Source organism: Petaurus breviceps, unplaced genomic scaffold (genome assembly GCF_028583685.1).
Source record: "Petaurus breviceps papuanus isolate PSGF00001 unplaced genomic scaffold, PetGlider_PUasm1.0 558, whole genome shotgun sequence".
Classification (NCBI taxonomy): Eukaryota; Metazoa; Chordata; class Mammalia; order Diprotodontia; family Petauridae; genus Petaurus; species Petaurus breviceps.
In genome coordinates, this window is record NW_027186376.1 from 2,169,796 (window position 1) to 2,195,610 (window position 25,815).

At 39.2% G+C, this 25,815-nt stretch overlaps 1 protein-coding gene and 1 pseudogene across 4 annotated transcripts in view; both read left to right on the plus strand.

The window, feature by feature from the left end:
* SLC2A13 (solute carrier family 2 member 13) overlaps nt 1-25,815 on the plus strand; it is a 215,003-nt gene that overhangs the window by 87,665 nt on the left and 101,523 nt on the right. For all 4 annotated transcript variants that reach the window (XM_069102895.1, XM_069102893.1, XM_069102894.1 and 1 more), the window contains exon 4: nt 16,776-16,884. In XM_069102895.1, the coding sequence (XP_068958996.1) occupies nt 16,776-16,884 (109 nt within the window). The remainder of the gene's footprint in view (nt 1-16,775; nt 16,885-25,815) is intronic.
* On the plus strand, nt 2,071-8,248 carry LOC138172974 (endophilin-A3 pseudogene; annotated as a pseudogene).

Sequence of the window (25,815 nt, forward strand, 5' to 3'; positions counted from 1 at the left end):
TATCTGGCCTGGGCTTCTGTTGCTTAATCTGGGGGCCTGTAGGTTTTTGACACTTCCTAGGTGGTGTGATCTGGGCTGAGGTCTGGTCACTTCCTTCCTGCTCTGTGCTCTGGGTCCTTACCCAAGTATGGACCTTGCTCCTGTATGAATGGCAATATCCACACTGGAATTGTGACCTAGAACTTTGTAGCAGTCTATGGAGTTGCCCAATGGGGGAGGATACTGTTCCCAGTGTTAGAACAGGGGTCCTCTGGAATGTCTTTTTGATCAAATGTTGAGTTGTCTTATTGCCCTGTGTGCCCAGTGCTTACGCTGCTGCTGCAGCTCCTCTCTTCTACCCCTAAGACCCAGAGCACTGTGCCATGCTTCCAGCCAATTCCTGCCCCAGCATCTTCAGGTCTCTCTGTTTTCCTTAACTGATCTGCACTGGAAGTGATTTTTTTGTTTTTGTTTTTTTTGCTTTTCTGCTTAGAATTCAAGTTTATATTTTCTATGTTCATTTTGTAGGAGAGGTTTGGGGGGAATTTCATTTTATTTTATTTTTTGCTTTTTGGAGGGCAATTAGGGTTAAGTGACTTGCCCAAGGTCACACGGCTAGTAAGTGTTAAGTGTCTGAGGCCGGATTTGAACTCAGGTCCTCCTGACGCCAGGGCCGGTGCTCTGTTCATTGTGCCACCTGGCCACCCCTTTGGGGGAATTTTAGCAGTCGTGACATTTCACTGCCTGCTTGATTCCATGATCTGGTTCTAATGCACCTCCGTATATTTTTCTCATTTATAATTACTTGCACATTGTCTCTGCCATTAGACTGCGAGCTCCTTGATAGCAGACACTGATTTTTTTTTTTTCATTTCTTTGTATCCCTAACATTTAGCACTCGTGCCTGGTGCTTTAAAAATTCCAGTCAAGTGACTGATTGACTTTCAGTCATCTCTGAGTAAAAGAACAAGAATGGACCAGCGCACAATGTCAATCATTCAAGGCTTTCTAGATTGTCTGTTAGGCAGCCATTGCTTTTCATTATTGTATTTATGCAGCATTTACTATCTTAACCCTTTCCTTTCCTCAGAGGATTTGCCAATTCTAACTTATGCCTCATAATACCTTGTAGGCCCTTGACGCTTTGCAGTGGCACAGTTGGTAAACTAGTTGGAAATATGAAGTATCTGGGATTGTTGATACACCGAAATTACCTTATATCTTTTAGAAAATCACTAGAAATATTATCAGGAAAGCTCGATTAAAGTATTAGATCAAGCAGAGATAGCTGCTATGAAGCTATTGATTTATAACTGTCAGTTTGCAAAGCCTCTATGAAGTATGTAGGTCAGCAAGGAAGGAATGATGAATTTGAATTCAAATATAATCCCTGATGTTTAGTACCTTTGTGATCTTGGAAAAGTAATTGAACATCCCTGAAATGTAATTTCTTCATCTGCAAAATGAGAGAATCGAGCCAGATGATTTCTATATCCATGACCTTACAATGCTATGACTTAAGAGCAGTCTTATTCCAAGTGAGTGATCGTCATCAGAAACCAACCATTTCTTCCTGTAAAGAACTTAGTCATAGTGAGATTTGCTGTTCTGTCCATACACTGTAATTCTTAACTTTGAAGTTAGCTGTCACCTGAAAAATCAAAGACCATGTGTACGTATAGAGCTAAATGTGGATTTAGACTAATTCGTTGACATTTTAACCAGTGCCAAGTCAGATGCTGCTTTTCAGAAATGAGTAGCAGAACTTGCCAATTTTAATTCAACTAATGTGAATGAAGATTGTCTGTCTCATGGGTCAAGAGGCATCAAAATTATAGAAATATTTAAAGGAGTGAAGGCTAAAAGTGATACCCAGAAGCCTGGGTTACAATTAAATGGAAATGTAGCTGAGAGTTCAGGATTGACACCAGATACCATGCCAGCAGTGTATGAGGACTGTGTTTTCATCAATCCTTTTTCTCCATTGTCTAAGAATGATGAGCAGAGAGAGCAGATGGCTGATGGAAGCCTGTAAGAAGTAATACAAATGCCATTTGCATGCTTGAGAGGAAGTGAGAATGTGTGGCCATGATGGGCCGAGAGCAGCAGGGCCACTGGCATGGATGTCTGCTCTGCTCCTGGGACCACATCATCCCCCTTCCTGCCCCTCTGTCCTCTGGCTCCCTCCCACTCATCAGGAGGGTCAAGGTGCCATCTGGCCTCACGCATGGTCCACATGTCTGCGTCCGGACTGAAAAGGCAGTTCTAGTCAGAAAGGCTAGTCAGAAAACAGAAGTAAGCAATAAAGCAGCTGTAGATTCTATAAAAAGCACTAAGTATCTTCAGCCAAATCCAGCCTACAGAATGAAACTAGGAGTGCAGAATGCGATGTCCAGGATCACAGGGCAGATGGGGGCCTCAGGATACCCACAGCATGAAGGGTTATTAGGAAAGTCTATGCTGTGATATGGGACAGAGCTTGGAGAAGACTGTATGTTTGGCCAAGCATTGTTGGATATTAGCAAATAGATGAAGTTAATGACTGAAGTGGAAGACTCTCTTGATATCAGTGTGAGACGAAACTTTATTGATTACTACAATTATTACAAGAGAAAGATCTAAAAGAGATGGGATACCACTGGAAAAATCTGGAAGGCTGTCATTTGGCCTGTGATTATAAAAAAGATGAGTTTCTAGGATACCAGCTGAAGAATTATGAAAAGCAGGGAAAAAATGGCAGAAGTGGAAGGAATTGGCTAAAAAAGACATGCTTAATTTGTTAGAGAATGATATAGAGCAAGTGAACCTGGTGGCAGCATTTAAGGAAGCCATACTAGACGACCACAAGCAGCCCACACACATTTTGCAGGAGCTTCACAGGAAGTGACAGCACCGAATACGTGTATCAAACACTTTCTCCAAGTATAATTACAAGCCAAAGACTGCATTCAAGACTTTGAAAGCTGACAATGAGTGCCATCAAATTTTATTCCATTCTCCAGCAGATTCAGGTCCTCCAGTTCTCCTGAATCATTCATGCTGTCGTGCTCACTATGACTTTGTACCTGAAGGTGAAGGAGAACTTGGATTTAAAGAAGGGGACGCCATGACATTGACCAGTCAAATACATGAAAACTGGTATGAAGGAGTATTCCAGGGGCAATCTGGATTTTTCCCCACTAATTATGTCTCTGTACTAGTGTCTTTGCCTTATTAGGTTTGTCATTCCACCTGTGGACCTCAGTTTGTGACTGAAATGATTTCACCCAAGTGTTTTCTAATGGCATTCTGTGAAAGCCCTGATATATTTGATCAAGTAAATAACTTTTTTGTATATGTGTTCTGTTTTTAATGAGTTTTGTATTTGTATAAATATTTTACTTTTTTGGCCACTTGGAGGTGCAATTTTCATTTTTCACTTTGTCTCTTCAAGGTTGCTGTTTAGATGTGTGTGGATTCTGTTGTTTCTGTTTTTTTTTTTTAAAGAAACCAAGAAACTCTTGGTTGGTTTTCATTGTCTATTAGATGCAATGATGCTAGAAAACATAAAATATAAAGCTAAAAAACCAGTGTCTCCAATTACTGAGGTCATCGAGTCTTTCCTTCATCACAATGTAGTTAACAGCCTAATAAATATTGCTCATTCTGTGTATTTTGGTGTTTGGTGTCCTCAGGAGTGTTAAGATGCTTTTGTACAGAATAAAGTAAACTATTCTAGTTTACTGAGACTGACCCAGCTTAATAAATATTAGAGAAAAAAAATAAAAGTACTATAAACCAAGAAACAAGGAATTCAAACTCACTGATGCAAATTTAATTTCCTAGAAGGCATCTTACTCTTTAGACAATGACATAAATGAGAGCTATTTAACAGAGTATTCTATTGTATGCAACTTGTTCCTTATGTGGAACCAGAACAAAAAAGTTATTGCTGCCCAGTTCATATCTATGGCCATAAAAGCCCTTTGTAATGCCTTGAGGCATATGGACCAAGAGAGAACCCTACAATTATTAGGACCTAACTTTATTGGTCCAAGATGGCAAAAAATATCATGATGAAATATAAGAATTGTACTTGTGTTCAAAGAAAAGTATTACCTATTTGCAAACCTTTAAAATGTTTTTTTAATCTCCTGAAGAAGACAGTAAATATATAAGCTATGGTTTTTAATGACTGATCATTTCACCAGTTATGCATAAGCATATGTACCAGAAAACTTCCATAGTTATTAAAGTATTGGGCAAGTGTAATGGGAATGGGAATTTGAAGATCTTCCCTGCCCTTTAATAGGCCCAAGGGAATTTGAATATTTCTCTGCTTTGAAGATCTTCCCTGCCCCCTAGTAGGCTGAATGTAATCACGTGAAGCCTATGGTGGGAGGGGCTTGCTGAAGAGTGGAGCAGAGCCCACAGGAATCTGTGTGTCAGAGCAGTTAGAGCTGAATGGAGGAGAGGACGCAGCCAAGGAGACAGCTAGACTTGTGTTTGTGGGAAGGCTAAAGGATGGTGTGGCTCCCTGCTGTGTTACGGTTTATTAACTTCTTTATTGCTATGATGAATTCAGTTTCCTGGTGTTGGGATTTGGCTTTCTTGTGTCTGAAGAAATGTTTTGCTTCTGTCTCCTACATGGAGAGTCTGTTACATTTTACAATTCAGAACTGTGCTGGCGTATTCATAGTTACCATCAGGGCTGTGAATATTGAGTTGGTGCTATAGGAAGACGAATTATTCAGTGAATGGGTTCCCTACCAGGAGTCATTTTGATAAAGGTAGAGTTTTTGAAAACAAATTAATTAATATAAATGTTAACTTTGGTTTATATTAAGCTATTAAGAACCCTTCTCACTCAAGAAAATCTACCTGAGCATTTCAATCAAGCAACGATGGACAAGTGACATTTTTTTAGTTCATGTATTCAATTCCACTAGAAATGATGACTGAGGAATTACATGAGATTTTGTAATGTTTGAATATCTATCTATCTATCTATCTTATCTATTGGCTTATTTGGAGAATTGAGGCTGAAATGAAGACAGTTACTCACAATTAAAAAGTTTTGTGATTGAGAGAGAAGTTTAACATAACTGTCTATGGATTTAGCTGAGAAGAATTCTGACAAATAAAACTACTATACCCAAATTTGTTATCAAGAACTATGAGGTGGTTGGGGTGGCCAGGTAGCACAGTGAGTAAGAGCACTGGCTCCAGTGTTGAGAAGACCTGGAGATCAAATCCCGGGCTCAGACACTTAGCACCCACCCAGAAACACCTGGTTGTGTAACCTTGAGCAAGTTACTTAACCTCAATTGCTTAGGGGCGGCCTAAGCCAATTGCTCAGCGAGTAAGAGCACCGGTTCCAGTGTCGGGATGACCTGGATCAAATCCTGGCTCAGATACTCAGCACCACATCCAGAAATAACTGGCTGAATAACCTTGAGCAAGTTACTTAACCCCGATTGCTTTAAAAAAAAAAAAGAACTATGAGGTGGGAACATTGTAAAAATTATTCTTAGAAACCATCTGTTTTATCCATTTTAGAATGGTCATTTCTAAAACTCTGCTGCATATTTGTTGACTATATGTTTATATGCACATACTGTGTATACATACACATATATGTATGTATACGTCTACATGTATACACACATCCCCAGATTGATTCCCCAAAACAAAATATTAGCTCTTTGACTGTAAGGGATGTTTTATTTTTGTCTTTGTATTTCCAGTGCCTATCATTATGCCTAACACATAATAAATGCCTTATAAATGACTGCTATTTTATTAGTTGAAATAAATGATGATTAAATTCAACAAAATTATTGGTTGAGAAGCCTTATTAGTTAGATCGACTTTTTTGATCTGTTCAGCCTTGGAATCCTAATCACCTTTTGTAAATGGCTTTTTTTTTAAAGTGGGTAAACTTTATTTCAGATTCTAATAACTGACTTATGAATACTTTTGGATTTATTTCTAAGTTGGATATGACCTATATAAGGCAATAATAGTATAAAAAAGCCTTCTGTATTCATATTAGACTTGGCCTATATGATCTCTAATGTCCATTTTAGCTTTCAAACTGTGATCCTATAATCTGTGATGCCAGTTGTTAAACTTATAAAATTACTTTTTAAGAAGTCATTATTTCATAGTTTCATTGTTTCCTCTTATATCTTATAACTAACAATAGTTAATGCTTTATTAGCAAAACCCTAAATTATTTGAGTTCCTAATATACCTGGCTTTTAGAACAGAACAAACACCAAGAAAATAAACTGATTTAAGGGGATTCTCAGTATAAAAGTTCACTGTGTGGTTTCAGTCAGTAGTAAGTTAAGCCATCATGCTCACTAGGTGAGCTGTGCCAAGGGGTGGGGACTGAGGGTAATCTATGGCACAATAGCCCCAGGAGGCCTCCTAAGCTCTTAGCATAACCCACTCCTTCATGGTGAGTTCCCTAAATTTTTTTGCTGAGGGGCTTTTCACCATTAAAATAGTCTCAAAATAATGTTAAAAAGTGTGGAATGAGTTTAAAGCAAATAAAGATATATAACAATAAAAACATGATTTTTAATAAGATTATTTATTTATTTTTAGTTTTTAATATTCACATCCATAAATTTAAGTTTTTCCACCTCTCCCCAAACTCCCTTCCCCAAGATGGCATAGAGTCTTCTATAGGCTCTACGTATACATTCCTGTTAAACATATTTTCACATCAGTCATGTTGTATAGAAGAATTAGAATGAATGGGAGGAACTTTGAGAGAGAAAAGAAAACAAAACAAGACAAAAAAAAAGAAAGTAGTCTGTTTCCCTCTGTATTCAGACTCCATAGTTATCTCTCTGTATGTGGATGGCACTTGCCATCCTGAGTCTTTGGAATTGTTTTAGGTCCTTGCATTGCTGAGAAAGGCTAAGTCTATCAGAGTCAGTCCTTGCGTACTGTGGCAGTTATGGTGTACAATGTTCTCCTGGTTCTGCTCACTACACTCAGCATCAGATCATTTAAGTCTTTCTAGGTTTTTCTGAAGTCTGCCTGCTCTTCATTTCTTATAGCACAATAGTATTCCATTACATTCATATACCACATCTTATTCAGCCATTCCCCAATTGATGGGCATCCCCTTGATTTCCAGTTCTTGGTCACCACAAAAAAGAGCTGCCAAAAATATTTTTGTAAATATGGGTCCTTTACCCATTTTAATGAGCTCTTTGGGATACAGCCTTGAAGTGGTATTACTGGATAAAAGGATATTCACATTTTTATAGCCCTTTGGGTATAGTTCCAAACTGGTCTCCAGAATGGTTGAATCAGTTCACAACTCTACCAACAATGTGTTAGTGTTTTTACTTCCCCACATCTTCTCCAACATTTATTATTTTTCTGTTTTGTCATGTTAGCCAATCTGATAGGTGTGATGTGGTATTTCAGAGTTGTTTTGATTTGTATTTCCCTAATCAATAGTGATTTAGAGCATTTTTTATGACTATAGATAGTTTTTATTTTTTCATTTGCAAACTGCCTGTTCATATCCTTTGACCATTTATCAATTGGAGAATGATTTGTATTCTAATAAATTTGACTTGATTCTCTATATATTTTAGAAAGGCCTTTTTTCAGAGACACTGGTTGTAAAAATTGTTTCCCAGTTTTCTGCTTCCCTCCTAATCTTGGTTGTATTTATTATGTGTAAAAATTTCAATTTAATGTAATCAATATTATCCATTTCACATTTCATAATGTTCTCAATCTCTTGTTTGGTCATAAATTCCTCCATTTTCCATAAACCCGACAAACTATTCCTTGTTCTCCAAATTTGCTTCTTGTATCAGCCTTTATAAAAAATCTAAATTGTGTCCCCATTTGGTCTTTATTTTGTTATACGGTATCAGACGTTGGTCTATACAGAGTTTCTGCCATACTATTTTCCAGTTTTCCCAGAAGTTTTGTGAAATAGTGAGCTCTTATTCCAGAAGCTGGAGTTTTTGGGTTTATTGAACAGTATATTACTATAGTCATTGACTATTGTATCTGTGTACCTAACCTATTCCACTGATCTCCCCCTCCATTTCTTTTTTAAAAATTTTTATAATTTTTAAATTTTTATTTTTTTCATTTTTCAAATGCTTTATTAACTTCTGATTTACACCATTCATTTCCACCAGATTTTGAGTTACAAATTTTCTCCCTGTTTTTCCCCTACCCACCACCTCAAAATAGCAATCCCACTGGTTATCTCCTCCTCCAATCTGCTCTCTCCCATATCTTCTCCCATACCCCCTCTGACTTTTCCAGTAGGGCATGTTGGATCTCTATGCCCCAGTGCCTGTATATATTATTTCCCAATTACATGTAAAAGAGTATTAATGATAGTATATATGTGTGTGTGTGTATGTATATATATATATAATTTTAAACATTTGATTTTAAGACTTTGAATTCCAGATTCATTCCCTTCCTCCCTTGTCACCCACCCTTACTGGGAAGATAAACAGTTCAGTATGGGTTGTACATGTGTAGCTAATGCAAAACATTACCATAGTAGATCTATTGTAAAAGACTGACTATATTTCCCCCCCTCCTATCCCACCTCCCACTTGTTCTATTCTCTACTTTGATCTCTTCCCTTTTTAAAAGTGGGTGCTTCCAATGTCTCTCCCTCTCAGCCTGCCCTCCCTTCCATCATTCCGCCTCTCATGCCCTTCCCCCCTACTCTCCTGTAGGGTGAGATACCCTATTTAGTGTGTATTTCACTCCCTCCCTGAGCCAAATTCAATGAGAATAAGGCTGACCCATTCCCTTTTGCCTTCCTATTCTTCCCCTTCATTGTAACAATTTTCCCTTGCCTCTTCTAAATGAGATAGTTTACCCCATTTTGTCTCTTTCAATCTCCTCCCATTATATTCCTTTCTCACCTCTTAATTTCACCTTTTAAGTATCATCCCTTCCTATTAAATTGGACCTGTGCCCTCTATCTGTGTATACTTGTAAACATATATACACACATTCACATATGTATTCATATGCCCATATACTCTCCTATATAGACATATATATATATTCCCTTCAACTATTTTCATACTGAGAAAAGTTTCATCAGTTACAATTATCATTTTTCCATGTAGAAATGTTAATAGTTCAACTTTGATAAGTTCCTTATCATTTCTTTTCTCTGTTTACCTTCTCAAGCTTCTCTTTCTTCTTGTATCTGAATGTCAAATTTTCTATTCAACTCTGTTTTTTTCAGCAAGAATGCTTGAAAGTCCTCTATTCCACCAAATGATGATATTTTCCCCTGAAACATGATACTCAGTTTTGCTGGGTAGGTGATTCTTGGTTTTGATCCCAGCTTCTTTGACCTCTCGAATATCATATTCCAAGCCCTTGAATCCCTCAGTGTTTTAGCTGCCAGATCCTGTGTTATCCTGGTCACGCACCCCAGGACCTCCACCCCAGACAGTGATCCAGATCCGAGCAGGTTAAAGCAAGAGCGATTACCCCTCAGACTGGACGCTTGGTCCCCCTACAATCTGCAGGCCCGGACCTCTGAAGCAACCATGTGGCAGTGGCTGGACAGCTGCCACGCCTCACTCTCTTCCCCTTCTAGGGGGCAAAGGTTGGACCACACTCCCAAACTTCCAGGTCCAAAGGTCCACACTGCACTGACCTCTCACTTTGCTCTTAGCATCTATGGGTTGATAATTCTGGCAACCACCACAGCTGCTGGTGATCTGAAGTCCCTCTAGCTGGCTGCTGGTCAGGCTGCCCTGAAGCTAAAACCTCTGGCTTGCGGGGCTGGGCTTGGCTTCCAGAGTGCTGCACTGGCCCCTTCCTGCCGGCCTGCTGGCCTGTCTTCAGTGGGAGGTTAGCTTCTCTGTGTAATTTTGTGTGTTCTGTAGTTCCAATGTTTGTTTAGAATAATTTTTTACATGAATTGGAGGAGGTGGGAGTGGGAGCCCTGTGGAAGTCCTGTTTCTACTCCGCCATCTTGACTCTACCCCTGTAAGCCCATTCTTTTGATCTTCTTCTTCTTCTTCTTCTTCTTCTTCTTCTTCTTCTTCTTCTTCTTCTTCTTCTTCTTCTGCTGCTGCTGCTGCTGCTGCTGCTTTTGTAGGGGAAATTGGGGTTAAGTGACTTGCCCAAGGTCACATGTCTAGTAAGTGTTAAGTATCTGTGATAGAAATGGCAATTAAAGATTCCCCTGTATTGGCTTGGTTTTCAAACTGATTGTGTTAAAACCCAGAGCTTGTTAATCCCACCTGTGGGATGGACTTGTTGATGTGAAAAGAAAGTCTTGAACTGGGAGGAGCTGGTGATGTAGATTTGGAGAGACAAGAGAGAGGCAGAAGAACTTTTTGTAAGCAGCACCTCGTGGAGGCAGAGAGAGAGACTGAGAAGGATTGCTGAGGGCTACTTTGAATTGCCCTGGAATTTTGAGACCTGCCCCCGGAGCTGCCAAGGACTGAGGAGACATGGCTGTTTTGCTGGTACTTTGTCTGTCTGTTTTGATGTTGTTTTGCCAGATTTGTCCACTGGTGAAAGACAGTCCTTTTGTTGAAGAAGTCCTGGAACCTGGCTTTTGGTTAAGAAGCCCTGAGAATGTCCTGCAGACAGAGAGTGAATACTGTCCACTGTTGAAGGACAGTGCTGTTGTTGTAGGGGTCTGGAGACTGTCCTGAAGACAGAGTGAATACTGTCCACTGGTGAAGGACAGTGCTGTTGTTGCAGGGGTCTGGGAACCTTTCTGTTGGTTCAGAAGCCCTGAAGAAGGATTTTCTTGTTGTATGTTTACAGAAATCCTGGGAGAGGGTTTTGCTAATGTTTTCAGGGGTTCTAGGACTGTTCTACAGACAGAGGATGAATTAATGAAGGGACTGGCAATGTATCTTGTGGCCTTGCTAAGCCTTGTCTCCCCAGGAACTAAGATTTCTGAGAACTTGCCTCCCGTCAAGATGAAGCAAAGACCTCCATTTGGGTATTAAGTGCTGTGCTTAAAATTGATGTAACTCTGGGGTAGATTCAATTGTGATCCAGGGGTGGGGAACTTTTGACTTTTTTGTGTTTTGTGGTGGACTAAATGAAGGTATAGCCTAGGGGTGGAGTAGTATTTAGAACAGGGACTTTGTAATTGATTGAATGATTGGAAGGTCCTGGGGTGGGGTAGTACTTGGATATTATTTAATCACACGTAGTAAATGCTGTATTTTGAATGATGTCATGTTTTGATCTTCTCTGTTCTTGGTTTGTCACTGAATAAAATGGAGAGCACCTATGCTGGTATTTTGAACCTTGGGAAGTTGCCTTTCCTTGGTGTTACAGTACAGTATCTGAGACCAGATTTGAACTCAGGACCTTCTGACTCCAGGCAGGTGTCACTGCACCACCTAGCTGCCCCTTCCCTGGTTTTAATGTGGGTCTCTGCTTCTGGGGAATAGGTAGCTCTGTCCCATATTTCTTGTGCCGATGTATAGGGTCCTGGTTACTGGCTTTGTGTGCTGGAGCCTACAGTTTTGGCAGCTGGATGACATAATGTTGTAGCTTACCTGGTACTGAGCTGGAGCTGGTGTTGGTACCTGGTGTGTGCTAAAGCAAAGTGTGGTCTTTCTGTGTTTCCCCGGAGTTACCCTGAAGCTCAAAACAGGAGGGCATTGTGGGGTGGGGATGGTCTGACCACTGGAGGTCTCCTCCTCCCCTAGGGCTGCACCAGAGCACAAGTAGGCTCAGCTACTGCAGGACACTGTCCGCGTTGCAAGCAGTGGTTCTCTGTGCTGGTGTCTGTTGATTCCCCTGGCAGTGCAAAGGCAAGTGGGGGTTCTGGTGTTGGTGCTTCCTGTCTCTACCACCCTGGGGTTATGGATCTTCTGCTGGTTTGCTGTGGTGAGGCTTGCAGATGCCTTGCCTCTACTGGCTTCCCTTCACACAGAGCAAGAGGGACCTTTCTTGTTAATTCCCCTGGGCTTCCAAGCTAAAAAAAATCACTGTACCCCATTTTCTACTGTCTCCATTGTTCTAGGATGTTCCTGGGGTCATATTTTCTGGGTTTTTCAGTGTCAGTGAAGGAGAGTGAGAGTGGCTTACTGCTTACTCCACCATCTTGGCTCCTGGAAATCCTAAACATGATTCAAAAAATCTTTTTTTTAACATTTAAAAACAATTCAAGGGGCGGCCAGGTAGCACAGCGAATAAGAGCACCGGCTCCAGTGTTGAGAAGACCTGGAGATCGAATCCCGGGCTCAGACACTTAGCACCCACCCAGAAACACCTGGCCGTGTAACCTTGAGCAAGTTACTAACCCCAATTGCTTAGGGGCGGCCAGGTGGCTCAGCGAGTAAGAGCACCGGCTCCAGTGTTGGGACGACCTGGAGATCGAATCCCGGGCTCAGACACTCAGCACCACACCCAGAAATAACTGGCCATGTAACCTTGAGCAAGTTACTTAACCCCGATTGCTTTAAAAAAAAAAAAAAACAATTCAAGTTCTAAATTCTCTCCCTCCTTCCAGCCCCTCATGCACCCACTGTGAAGGCAAGTAATATGATATTAGTTGTTCCATGTGAAATCACCCAGAATATATTACCATATTAACTATGTCACAAAGAAACAAGAAAAATAAAGATGAGAAAATGATGCTTTTGGCTTCCAGCTCATAGTGGGGAAGATACAACTTCTTTTGGTTGTCTCAAATTCGGGTTCATTAGACAATGGCAGCGTCCAGGCCAAGTCTCTACCTCCATTGCTGCCTTGCTTCCCAAGTTTGGCCCCAGTGAAATGAAAGTCATGTTTTTAAGGTGTACTGGTGGTGAAGTTGGTGCCATCTCAGCTCTGGCCCTCAAATTGGTCTTTTGCATTTGTCTCCCAAAAAGGTTGGTGATGACATTGCCAAGGCAGCTGGTGACTAGAAAGGGCTGAGGATCACATTGAAATTTTCCATTCACAACAGATATGCCCAGATTGAGGTTGTGCCTTCTACCTTAGCCTTGATCATCAAGCCCTAAAGGAACCTCCTCAGGGTAGAAAGAAGCAGAAACATATTAAACACAATGGAAACACCAATCTCAATGAGCTTGTCAACACTGTTCCATGGGTGAGGCATTGATCCTTGGCAAGGGCTTTCTTGGGAACCATTAAAGAGATACTTGGAACAGCCCAGTCTGTGGGCTGCAACACTGATGGTGGACATCCTCATGATGTCATTGATGAAATCAGTAGTGGTGCTGTTGAATGCCCAGCATGTTAAAAACTACAAAGGAGACTCTTGCAACTAATTAACATCTGACAACAACAGAAGCTCTTTGTTTGTTTGGTCTGGAAAAATTTTGTGTCAGAAACTACTAAGCAATCTGGGAAATAACTGTTAATTTATTTAGCCCTCTTGCTCTGCAGTTAATTTCAAACAATTTGCAGTTAATTTGGAGGAGGGCAGGAATTTCCTTTTTTTTTTTAATCAAATGCTCTATTAATTTCTAGTTTACATCATTCATTTCTGCAGGATTTTGAGTTACAAATTTTCTCCCCGCTTTTCCCCTACACACCACCCCAAAATATCCCCTCCTCCATTCTGCTCTCTCCCCCTCTGACTTTCCAGTAGGGCATTGTGGATCTCTATGCCCCAGTGCCTGTATGTCTTATTTCCCAGTTACATGTAAAATAATATTAATAATAGTATATATTTTTGCCACAGTAGGACTCTGCCACCACATAAGGGAGCTTCATCCCAAACACTGGGGTTTCTCAGCTGCCAAAGGAATTAGTTGGATGCTCTCTCTGAAGCCTCCATATGCTCTGGCAAGCTGGTCACACACCCCAGGACCTCCACCCTAGACCACAATCCAGATCCAAGTAGATTAAAGCAAGAGTGATAACCCCTCAGACTGGTTGCTTGATCCTCCTACACTCTGCAGGCCAGGAGCTGAAGCTGCCACGTGGGGCTGCATGACCATGGCATCTCAGTGGCTTCTCCCTCTGTATCAGCAATGCCATATTCACAATGCTTATGGAGATTACAGATATGCTGATATAATTATCCATCACAAAATACATCCTGTTTGCCATATGGGGGAATAAACTAGAACATTTATTAAGATACCAAAAGACTGAGTCCCAAAACCAGAAAGTGAAAGCCATCAGAGTAGTTATGACATTGGCACAGGTAGATAAAGTAGAAAGCACCCACATTTTCAAGCCTTTAAAACAGAACAGGCTACCTCAGGCAAAGGTCCTCCTCTCCCCACTCACAGCAACCACCCAGCGTCCGGGAAGCGTGCTCCCAGCAGCTCCGGCCCCTGGCAGTCCTCAGCAGGAGTCCTTAGCAGAAATTCTGGCTAACTCAAAAAGGGCTTTGCGCTGCCGCTGCCTCTGCTGCTGCTGCCGCCGTCGCCACCACCGCCAGCCACCGCAGGAACTCTAGTTTTGGCTTCCGCTTCCTCTTGCTCCGCCCCTTCCTGCTACGTCAGCAAGTCCAATGGGGCATGGAAGATCTTTAAATCCCATAACCCTTACACCCTCCAGGGCATAAATGCTGGACCACGTTCCCAAACTCACGGATCCCAAAGTCCACATTGCACTGACCTCTCACTTTGTCCTTAGCCTCTATGTGTTGATAATTCTGAAAATAACCACAGATGCTGATGATCTGAAGTCCCTCCAGCCAGCTGCTGGTCACGCCGCCTAGAGGCTAAGACCTCAGGCTTGCAGGGCTGGGCTCGGCTCCCAGAGTGCTGCGCTGGCCACTTCCTGCCAGCTTGCCAGGCTACCCTCAATGGGAAATTAGCTTCTTTGTGTCATTTTGTGGGTTCTGTAGCTCCAAAGTTTTTTCAGAGTCACCTTTTACATGAGTTGGAGAAGGTGGGAGTCAGAACTGTGAGGAAGTCCTGTTTCTACCTGAGACTGAGTTTCAAGCATTGCCCACTATCCTCTCCCCATTTCCCCTCCATTCCTTACATGCTTCTTTAATGTGAGATGATTATCTCCATTCTTCCTCTCCCTTCCCTATTTTCCCAGTGCATCCCTCTTTCTTACCCCTTCATTTTCATCCTTTATTCCTTGACCCAAAATAATTGACTCACTCCCATTCCCTTTTTCTGTGAAGATGCCTTCTACCTGCCCTAAGAATGATAAAGTTTGATAAAGTTTTGAGGAGTTGAATGTGTCATTTTTCCATAGAGTAATGTCAACAGTTAAACTTTTTAAAGTCCCTTGTGATTTCTCTTTCATGTGTATCTTTTTGTGCTTATTGTTTGAACATCAGATTTTCTATTCACCTCTGGTCTTTTCATCAGAAATGCTTGAGATTTTCTGTTTCGTTAAATGTCAATTTTCCCCCATAGGATTATACTCACTTTTGCTAAGTAGGTTGTTCTTGGTTGTAATCCTAGCTCTTTTGCCTTTTCCAATATCAAATTCCAAACTTTCTGCTTCTTTGATGTGGAGGCTGCTAAATCTTGTGTGATTCTGACTGTAGCTTTACAATATTTGAATTTTTTTTGGCTGCTTGCAATATTTTCTCCTTGACCTGGGAGCTCTGGAATTTGGCTATAATATTCCTGGTAATTTTCATTTGGGGTCTCTTTCAGGAAATGATCAGTGTATTCTTTCCATTTCTATTGGACAGTTTTCCTAGATAATTTCTCTTTTTTCTTTTTTAGTTATTATAAACATTAAAAGGGTATGCTGCTAGATAAGAAATTAAAATATTAAATTAGTGTCCCTGCCATCAGGCTTATAATCTAAAAGAAGTCACATATTTAGGTATATTATTAGTCTGTTTTACTCTTTCTTTCATTTGGAAATAGCTATTTTAGCAAATAGGTAAGGCAACATTATGCCTTATTTCAAATATAGTGATAACAGTCAATTTTCCTTTTACCTTAACATGTTCCCCCTGCATATTTGGCATATTTCTAAGAGACATTGCACCTGTTCATGTGTAAGTAAGGGCCATGGTTTATTTCATAGAATTTAATTTCTCACATAGAGGACTTTAAATGTTAAGACAAAGATGTAGAACAGACAGCTATGGTGTCCTACAAAAGAATTATTTGGGGTTTTTTTTGGAGGGGGAAAGCAAGGCAATTGGGGTTAAGTGACTTGCCCAAGGTCATAGAAGTAGTAAGTATGTCAAGTGTCTGAGGCTGGATTTGAACTCAAGTCCTCCTGACTCCAAGGCTGGTGTTCCATTTACTGCTACCTAGCTGCTAGTTAATTTCTTGAAATATATCTAAGCTCTTTTTTCATCAGGTAGTCCAATAATTCTTAAATTATTTCTCTCTGATCTATTTTTCAGGCCAGGTTTTAAAAAATGAAATATTTCACATTTTCTTTTATTTTTTTCATCCTTTGGGCTTTGTTTCATTTCATTTTTTTTGTTCTTATGAGAGCACCATCTTTGTGATTCAGTTTGGCAGAGAGTACATGATGTTTCCAATGGGCACCCAATTGGGGCATACATTTTTAATCATTAATGAGTAGTGGTAAACATAAATGTACTGCACTTAGAAATTAAAGATAAAATGTAGGGCTTTCAAAAGCTCATAACTATGTAATTCTTCAAGGTTTCCATGAAATTCTTTTCCTAAATTCTCTCGTATTGATTTCAATGTTTAGCCCTAAGAATGCTCAGGCTCAGTTAGATAGATGAACAATTCTGGAAAAGTACATTAATAGTACTTAGAAATACCTAAACAAAACTGTGTCATCTAAATTTTATTGAAATTTAGGGGAAATTATTTTAATGTAGGCAATTAATATGAGAATGAAAAAATAATACCTCTCCATGTGTTTATTTCTTTGTTTTTAAGCTGGACCTGTGATCTACAGAATGCTGACTTATCCTCCAACTCGCCGAGCTTTAATTGTGGGTTGTGGCCTACAAATGTTCCAACAGCTATCGGGCATTAACACCATCATGTATGTATTCATTTCTAGCTTTATACTGGAATCATTGTTGCTTTTGGGTTTTGTCAACATTAAAAATTATTTGAAGGAGTTTTTATAAGTAAATTTCATAGAGTACTATGAAATTACCATTATATGCTAACTACAGTGGTTTATTCATTTAAGTTTGTATTCTTAGCATTGATTGTTACAGAGTAAAAACAAAACTTTACAAATATGAATAGTCAAGCAAAACAAATTTCTCTGTTAGTTGTGTCCAAAAGAAGAAAAATGCTTCATTCTGAACCCAATATCTCTCTATCTAAAGGTAGATAGCATTTTCCATCAAGAGTCCTTTAGAATTATGGTTGGTTATTGTGTGAATAATAGCTTCCAACTGTTTCAAAATTGTTTGTCTTTACAGAATGGCTGTATAAATATATACCTACTTCATTTGTTTCAGTTTGCACAAACCTTCACAGGTTTCTCTGAAATTATTCCCTTTATCAATTCTGTTAACATAAAAATATTCATCACATTCAAAAAGCATAGCTTGTTCAGCCATTTCCTTAATTGACAGGTATCTTCTCAATTTCCAATTCTTTATCACCACAAAAATAGTTGCTATAAATATTTTTGTACAAAAGGAGTCTCTTTCATCTTTCTTTGATCTCTCTGGGATATAGTCCTAGTAATGGTATCATTGGATGAAAAGGGTATACACAGTTTATTAGCTATTGGCACATAGTTCCACATTGCTTCCTAGAATGGCCAGATCCAGCAGAAATGCATTAATGTACCTGTTTTCTTATAGCCCTTCTGGCATTTGTCATTTTCCTTTTTGTCAACTTAGCTAGCACCTAACTAGTTAGCACCTTGTTCATATGGCTAGTGATAGCTTAGATTTCTTCCTCTGAACACTGCCTATGTTCTTTGATCATTTGTCAATTGGCAAATATCTCTTATTCTGTTTAATTTGATCCAGTTCCCTTTATGTCATAGAGATAAGCCCTTTATTGGAGAAACTTGCTGCAAATATCTACACCCCCCCCAATTTCCTGCTTATATTCTAATTATATCTATATTGGTTTTATTTGTGCAAACAAATATTTTTTTATTTCATTTTAAATCAAAGTTTTATTTTATTGAAATTGTTAATTTGACCTCCTATGGTCTTCTTTATCTCTTGTTTGATTGCAAACTCTTTCCCTATCTGTAGATGTGAAAAGTAATTGCTGTCATGCTTCTCTGCCATTTTCCTATTTGGCACTTTTCTTGGTATATACAGTGTGAAATTCTAGTTTATGCCTAATTTCTGCCAGACTGCTTTCTAGTTTTCTCTGCAGTTTTTGTCAAAGAGTGAGCTCTTCCCCCAGCAGTTGCAATCTTTTAATTTATCAAACATGAGGCTACTGTGCTCATTTCTTTCTTTTTTAAAACTTATTTTAAACTTAAATACAAAATAAGGAAAAAGAAACAAATACCAAAACGAAAGTAGTACAAAATAAGAAAAGAAAAAAAAAAAGCATTGCCATGTACATAACAGAACATGAGAGAGGATTCAAAATATACAGCAATATATCTCTATTTCTTTTTTTTTTTTAAAGCAATCGGGGTTAAGTAACTTGCTCAAGGTTACACGGCCAGTTATTTCTGGGTGTGGTGCTAAGTGTCTGAGCCCGGGATTCGATCTCCAGGTCTTCTCAAAAATCTGAGCCCAGATTTGATCCAGGTCATCCCGACACTGGAGCCGGTGCTCTTACTCGCTGAGCCACCTGGCCACCCCTAAGCAATTGGGGTTAAGTAACTTGCTCAAGGTTACACGGCCAGGTGTTTCTGGGTGGGTGCTAAGTGTCTGAGCCCGGGATTCGATCTCCAGGTCTTCTCAACACTGGAGCCGGTGCTCTTACTCGCTGTGCTACCTGGCCGCCCCTAATATATCTCTATTTCAAGAAAGCCTATATAATAAATACTCTGCATTCTGTTGAGGGCTGTCCATCCATCTTTTCTTTGGTCTCTTGTAAGTTATCACAATTTTATTCTCTGCTGTGCACTTTTTACTTAGTCCTTTTTTCCACATTCCTCACCCCCCCACCAAGAAGGCTACAATTAAGCATATATATATATATATATACATACACATACATGCATAAATATGTATAAACATATATACACACACATATAGACATATACACACAAGGATATTCATCTGTTCGTGAACACACATACACCTGTACATACATACGCTTACACACACACATATATATACTTAGTTATTGATAATCAGTCACATATAGACATAAACATAAATATGCATCTATGTAAGACCATACTATACTTTTTTATGCTATGTTTCTCTGAGGGTGGGTAACCTTCAGAGTACTTCATAAATCTAGGTCTTTCCATACTTTTCCAAGTCCTCTAACTCATCATTTCTTACATCACAGCAATATTCCCACCTTATACTGTCTAGTTGTTTTAAATAGTCCAAAACAACATTGATAAAAATGGCTACTGCAGAGTGTGGTTTCCCTCTTTTTCTCATTTGATTAAATATATTTTAGCCTTAACTTTGTCCAAGGTCACGATTACTACTCCTGCTGCTTTTCCCCTAACAAGTTCTACTCCTGATTTTTGTTTTATATTTATGAATCTCTTATTTTCTATCTTTCCTGACTCCTCTACTTTACTTCTACCTACTATCTTGCCCTCATATTACTTAACCTACCCCCAACAATCCCTCATCCTTCCATTCCCATGAATCGAAACACCCTTCTATTTCCCCCTTTCACCTATTTCCTCACCCTCCCCTTTAAAGATCCTTCTGTTATCTTTTCCCCCCACTCCGTATCCCCTTAGCATTTTATTTCTTTTTGAATTTAGTATTTCTTTATTAATTTTCTTGTAGTCTTCTAGACATATATGAATTGTTCTCTCTTAAACCCATTCCTGATGAAAGCAGGGTTCCCGTACTAATAGCCCTCCTTCTCCATCTAATTCTTGTGTTGATTCTTTCCCTTGCACCTCATTTCTACAAGATAGTTACTTTTTTTTAGCCATTCCTAAATGGTTTTACTTAAAAAAATCATATCATACTCAGGTCTATCCTAATCTTTCTTATGAACTACCCACCTATTAATAACCCTCTTAGAGATACATTTTACACTTTACATACATAAAAGGTAAACAGTCTCTCTTTATTTGGTCCCTTGTAATTAATCTTTAGTATGTACCTCTATTTCTCTTGTCTCTTATATATCAAATCTTCTGTTGAATTCAGGGTTGTTTTTTTTTTTTTAAAGCAAAGTCCTGTAAGTCTGACAATTCATTAAATGCTCATTTTTTTTTCATTCAGATTATGCTTAGCTTTGCTGGGCATGATATTTTCAGCTAGAACCCCCATTATTTTGCTTTTCATGTGTAGTGTTCCAAGACCTGTAGTCTTTTAGTGTCACCACTGCTAGGTCTTGTGTGACTCTAATTGTGGCACTTTCATATTTAATTTTTCTCTCATTGTTTGCAATATTTTATCCTTGAGCTCAGAGTTTTGGAATTTAACTATGATATTCCTATGGGTTTTCCTGGTAGGATCTATTTTAAGGGGTGATCAGTGGAATTTTTTCTATTTTTACTTTTGCTTCTTGTTCTAATGCTTCAGAACAATTTTTCTTTAATTATTTCTTGTATTATTGTATTAAGATTCTCTTTTTTATCATACCTTTCAGGTAGCCCAGTTATTCTTATGTTTTTTTGACAACGTTCTCCAGATCAGTTGTTTTTCTTATGTGATATTTCACATTCTCTTCTATTTTTCATTTTTATATTTTGTTTTATTATTTCTTGATCTCTTATAACTTAGCTAGCTTCCATTCTTACCCAATTCTGATTTTCAAGGAGTCATTTTCTTCCTCAAGATTCTGTATGTCCTTTTCTAATTAGTTGACTTTCTTTTCATAATTTTTTTGTTTATTCTTATTTTTTTTACTCTTTCCTCAATGTCTTTCATTTGTTTTTTTTAAGTATTTTTAAAGTTGTTCCATGAATTCTTTTTGCTTGGGTGACTATTTGAAGTTACTCTTTGGGATAGAATACAGTTTTGTTGCTTCAGTAGCCTCCTCTGGAGTTGAATCTTGGTCTTCTCTATTCCCATAGCAAGTCTCTATGGTTGGCTTCTTTCTCCTTTGCCTGTGCATTTTTTGTAAATTTATAGTAGCTTAGTTTTTGTAATCACCTCTGATTCTGGGGACGAGGGATGGTGCCTCCAGCCTCAGATCCTCCTTCAGTTCTCCTCTCTGTCCTGAAACCTGAACCAAGACCTCCAACTGCCTGTAAGTGCCCACAGACAGTGGATCATAGTATACCCTACTGCTTCTGCACTCACTCAGCTTTTGCTGGTTCCTTCTCACATCAGCTGCTGGTCTGGCATTCTTTGTCAGCAGAGGTTCCCTCTATCTTCCCCAGTTCAGATGCCAAAATTTCCTCATTGTCCTTGGAGTAAAGGTTCCTGTGGCTGGGACTGAGGCAGCCTCCCAACCCAGCTAGTCTCAGGGCTTCCTGCTTGTTGTTTAAGAGAACCCTAGCCTGAAGGTGTTTACTATCCCAAGATAACCTCTTTTCACCCTCTATTCTCATTTAGTTTTATTGCTTTGTGTTCACCCGGAGGCTCTATTTTATCTCTTTTGTGGGGGAAAATCTTGAGAGCTTGGAATTTTCTGACATACTGTACCTTCTTCCCAGAATCCTCTGACAAAATCATTTCTAACACTTTCCTTTCCCCCCACATAGTGAATTCTTCAGTTTTTGATTTAGGTAATTTCCTTTCTTTTCACTTTCCTAAAAACTAAATTAATTAATGATTCTTGTTCAGTTTTGTTATGAATCTTTGCAAGAAAATTGCTTTAATTTGTCAAGTCAGTGTTTTGAAATTTTGCTTGACCTTTCTTTCATTTTCAGAATACCTATTTTTGTGCTTATTTGGGGGATTTGGTTTGTTGATTTTCTAGTTTTTAAAAGTTGCTTACCCAATTATTTGTTTTATTTCCCCACCCCTCCTGTACTGATAAAAGTATAGAAATAGACTTTCTCCCAGGACCTTTCTCTCTCACCCATTAATTCTGTGTTTTAGATATTTTCCCTTCATATTCAATGCACACTTGTGCCCTCTGTCTATATATACTCCTTGTAACTACTTTAATAATGAGAAAGTTCTTATGAGTAATATATCTTCCTATGTAGCGACGTAAACAGTTTAAACTTATTAAGTCCCTTGTGACCTTCCTATTTACCTTTTTATGCTTCTCTTGAGTCTTGAATTTGAAAGTCAGATTTTCTATTCAGCTCTGGTCTTTCCATCAAGAATGCTTGAAAGTCCTCTTTCATTGAATGTCAACTTTTCCCCCAAGGATTATACTCAGTTTTGCTGGGCAGGGGATTCTTGGTTGTAATCATTGTTCTTTTGCCCTCTGGAATATAATATTCCAAACCCTCTGATCCCTTAATGCAGAAGCTGCTAAATCTTGTGTTATCCTGATTGTGGTTCCACAATTGTTTCTTTCTGACTGCTTGCAATATTTTCTCCTTCACCTGGAAACTCTGGAATTTCTAAAATATTCCTAGGAGTTTTTCTTTTGGGATCTCTTTCAGGAGGTGATCAGTGGATTCTGTCAATTTCTATTTTACCTTCTGGTTCTACGATATCAGGGCAGTTTTCCTTGATAATTTCTTTCTTTCTTTTCTTTTTCTGCTTTTTGGAGGGCAATTGGGGTTAAGTGACTTGCCCAAGGTCACACGGCTAGTTTGTTTTGTGTGTGTGTGTGTGTGTGTGTGTGTGTGTGTGTTAAGTATCTGAGGCTGGATCCAAACCCAGGTCCTCCTTACACCAGGGCCTGTGCTCTATTCACTGCACCACCTAGCCGCCCCTCCTTGATAATTTCTTGAAAGATGTCAAGGCTTTTTTTGATCATGACTTTCAGATAGTTCAATAATTTTAAAATTATCTCTCCTGGATCTATTTTCTAGGTGATTTGTTTCTCCAATAAGATATTTTACATTGTCTTCTATTTTTTCATTCTTTTGGTTTTGTTTGATTGTTCCTTGATTTATCTTAAATTTATTAGCTTCCATTTGCTCCATTCTAATTTTCAATGAATTATTTTCTTCCATGAGCTTTTGGAGCTCCTTTTCCATTTGGCTAATTCTGCTTTTTAAGGCATTCCTCTCCTCATTAGCTTTTTGGACCTCTTTTACCATTTGATCTAGTCTGTTTTTTAAGGTGTTATTTTCTTTAGTATTTTCCTGTGTCTCCGTTACCAAGGTGTTACGTGTTTTTCATGATTTTCTTGCATCACTCTCGTTTCTCTTCCCAGTTTTTCCTCAACCTCTCTTATTTGCTTTTCAAAGTCCTTTTTGATCTCTTCCATGACCTGAGACCAATTCATATTTTTCTTGGAGGCTTTGGATATAGGACCTTTGGCTTTATTGTCTTCTTCTGAGTCGGAGTTTTTTCATTGTTTGATCATTTTCCAGTCAATTACTCAATTTTAAACTCTTTGATAAGGTAAGACTCTGCTTCCAGTGTGAAGGGTGTACCGTCCCAAGCTTCAGGAATTTTATGTAGCTGTTTTCAGAGATAATTCTAGGGACCAATAAGTTTTCAGCTCTTCTTTCTCCTCCTGACCTTTGCTCTGGTCTGTGAGTGAACACAAGCACTCTTTTCTGTCCTGGAGCTGTGAGGAAGTTCCTCCCTCCACCATGGCCACAAGCTCTGCTATGCTAGTGTTCTTCCTAGTCCTGTGAGTCCCCGCCTTTACTCCGCCATCTTGCCTTTGTGCCCCCCCCCCCCCCAAACCCTATTCTTTGTCAACACCATGTCCTCTAGTTCCTTGATCCTTCATTTCTCTTCCAAGTCATCACCCTTGCAAGAGCCCTACTCTTCTCTTCTCATCTTGCCTTCTTGGGGAATGGATTTAACTCTACACCATACTTATCTCTTGAGTGTCTTGTCCCTTTAATACATTATACCAAATTTCCTCAGCCTTAGATTCTTCTTACTATTTACTGCCTTAAGGAAGGTGACAAACAGCATGGAAATGTCTTGATTGCATCCACTACAAATTTATGTCACACAATCACAATTTGGTCTTCATTGCTGCCAGGCAGCTCTTTTATATCTCCCTAATTAACTCCCTAGGGGCAGCTAGGTAGCACACTGGGCTTGGAATCAGGAAGACTCATCTTCATGAGTTAAAATTCTGTCTCAGACAAGTACTAGCTGTATGACCCTGGGCAAGTCACTTAACCCTATTTGTCTCAGTTCCTCAAATGTAAAGTAAGGTGGAGAAGGAAATGGCAAACCACTCCAATATCTTTGCCAAAGTTAGCAAAGTTCCAAAACTGCTCTCTTCAAAGTTAATGGCAATCTTTTAATAGCCAAATCTAATGGCCTGTTGTCAATCCTCATTTCTGGTGACCTTCTCTGCAACCTTTGTTGCTGTTACAAGGCTCTCCCCATTCCAGTTTATCCTCTACTCAGCTGGCAAAATAAACTTTCCAAAATGTATGTGTGACCACGTCACCTCCATACTCAGCAAACTCCAAGTGTTTCCTCTCACCTCCAGAATAAAATATGAAATTCTCTATGTGGCATTCAAAATCCATCATCTTAAAAATAATAGCTAACATTTATACAGTAATTACTATGTACCAGACATTGTTATCTTATTTGGTCCTCACAACAACCATGGAAGATAGATGCTATTATTATCTCCATTTTACAAATAAGGAAACTGAGTCAAACACAGATTAAGGGATTTGCCCAGAGTCGCACAACTACTAAGTGTCTAAGGCTGGATTTAAACTCAGTCTTCCTGACTGTTGTCTCAGCAATCTATCCATTATGCTACCTGCTAGGCCTGGGTGTTGAATTTCCCTGTATAGTTTTACTTACACTCCCATGGGCTACAAGGGTGGGGAATTTTCAGCCTTGAGGCCACATGTGGCCCTCTAGGTCCTCAAGTGGGGCCCTATGACTGAAGCCAAACTTCATAGAACAAATCCCCTTAATAAAAGGATTTGTTCTGTAAAACTTGGACCCAGGCCACATGTGGACCCTGGCATTGATTACTTCCTTTTCAACTCTAGGTTTCAGGAGCCACACCCAAAGCTCTCTCTGGGAGAGAGATGTGTCATGGCCCTTTTGCTGAGTAAACCGATTGTTGAAGGTGAGCTTGAAGGCTGGCACTTTCTTACTCAGTTCAGGCTCCATCTGGGGATGACACGATGCACTCATGAGTCATTAAATGCTTGACAAGAGGAGGTTTACTTGACTCTACCACAGCAAAGATGCTTAGCAATTATCATCTATCAATGGGATGTGTCATTTCCATAAATTCATTGGGTGATCAGGGGAATTACTTGTATGAAATAATGCAAATCTGCCAAATTCAAGGAGCCTAGATTCCATTGTCTGAGGCTTTTTTTGACCTTAGATTATCAAGAAGCTGCATTGATGAAGCCTGGGTCAATTAATTTCCAGAGGAAGTTTTGTCCTTGGTTTACTCCAGATTGGGTAGGGGGGTGGTGGTGGAGGGGAATAGTGGAGAATGATATTACTTCTGGAAAGCTGGGGCCAATAATGTAGGTCAACTCAGTCCTGAGGACAGTTTTGTCTCCTATTTAGGTAAAACTTCCCGATACTGTGGGTAGGAAGAAAGTAGTATTGTCAAAGAAATGATGATACTATCACACTATATGGCAGGGGGAACCCTGATTGATCATGATCCCATCATACCATGTAAATATTCAAACTCAACTTGAAAAAAATCTATACTTATGAAATATTTTATTTAAGTTCTGTCTTATAACAAAATTTCCAAGCATATATTTTTTTAAATGCTTTATTAACTTCTGATTTACATCATTCGTTTCCGCCAGATTTTGAGTTACAAATTTTCTCCCCGTTTTTCC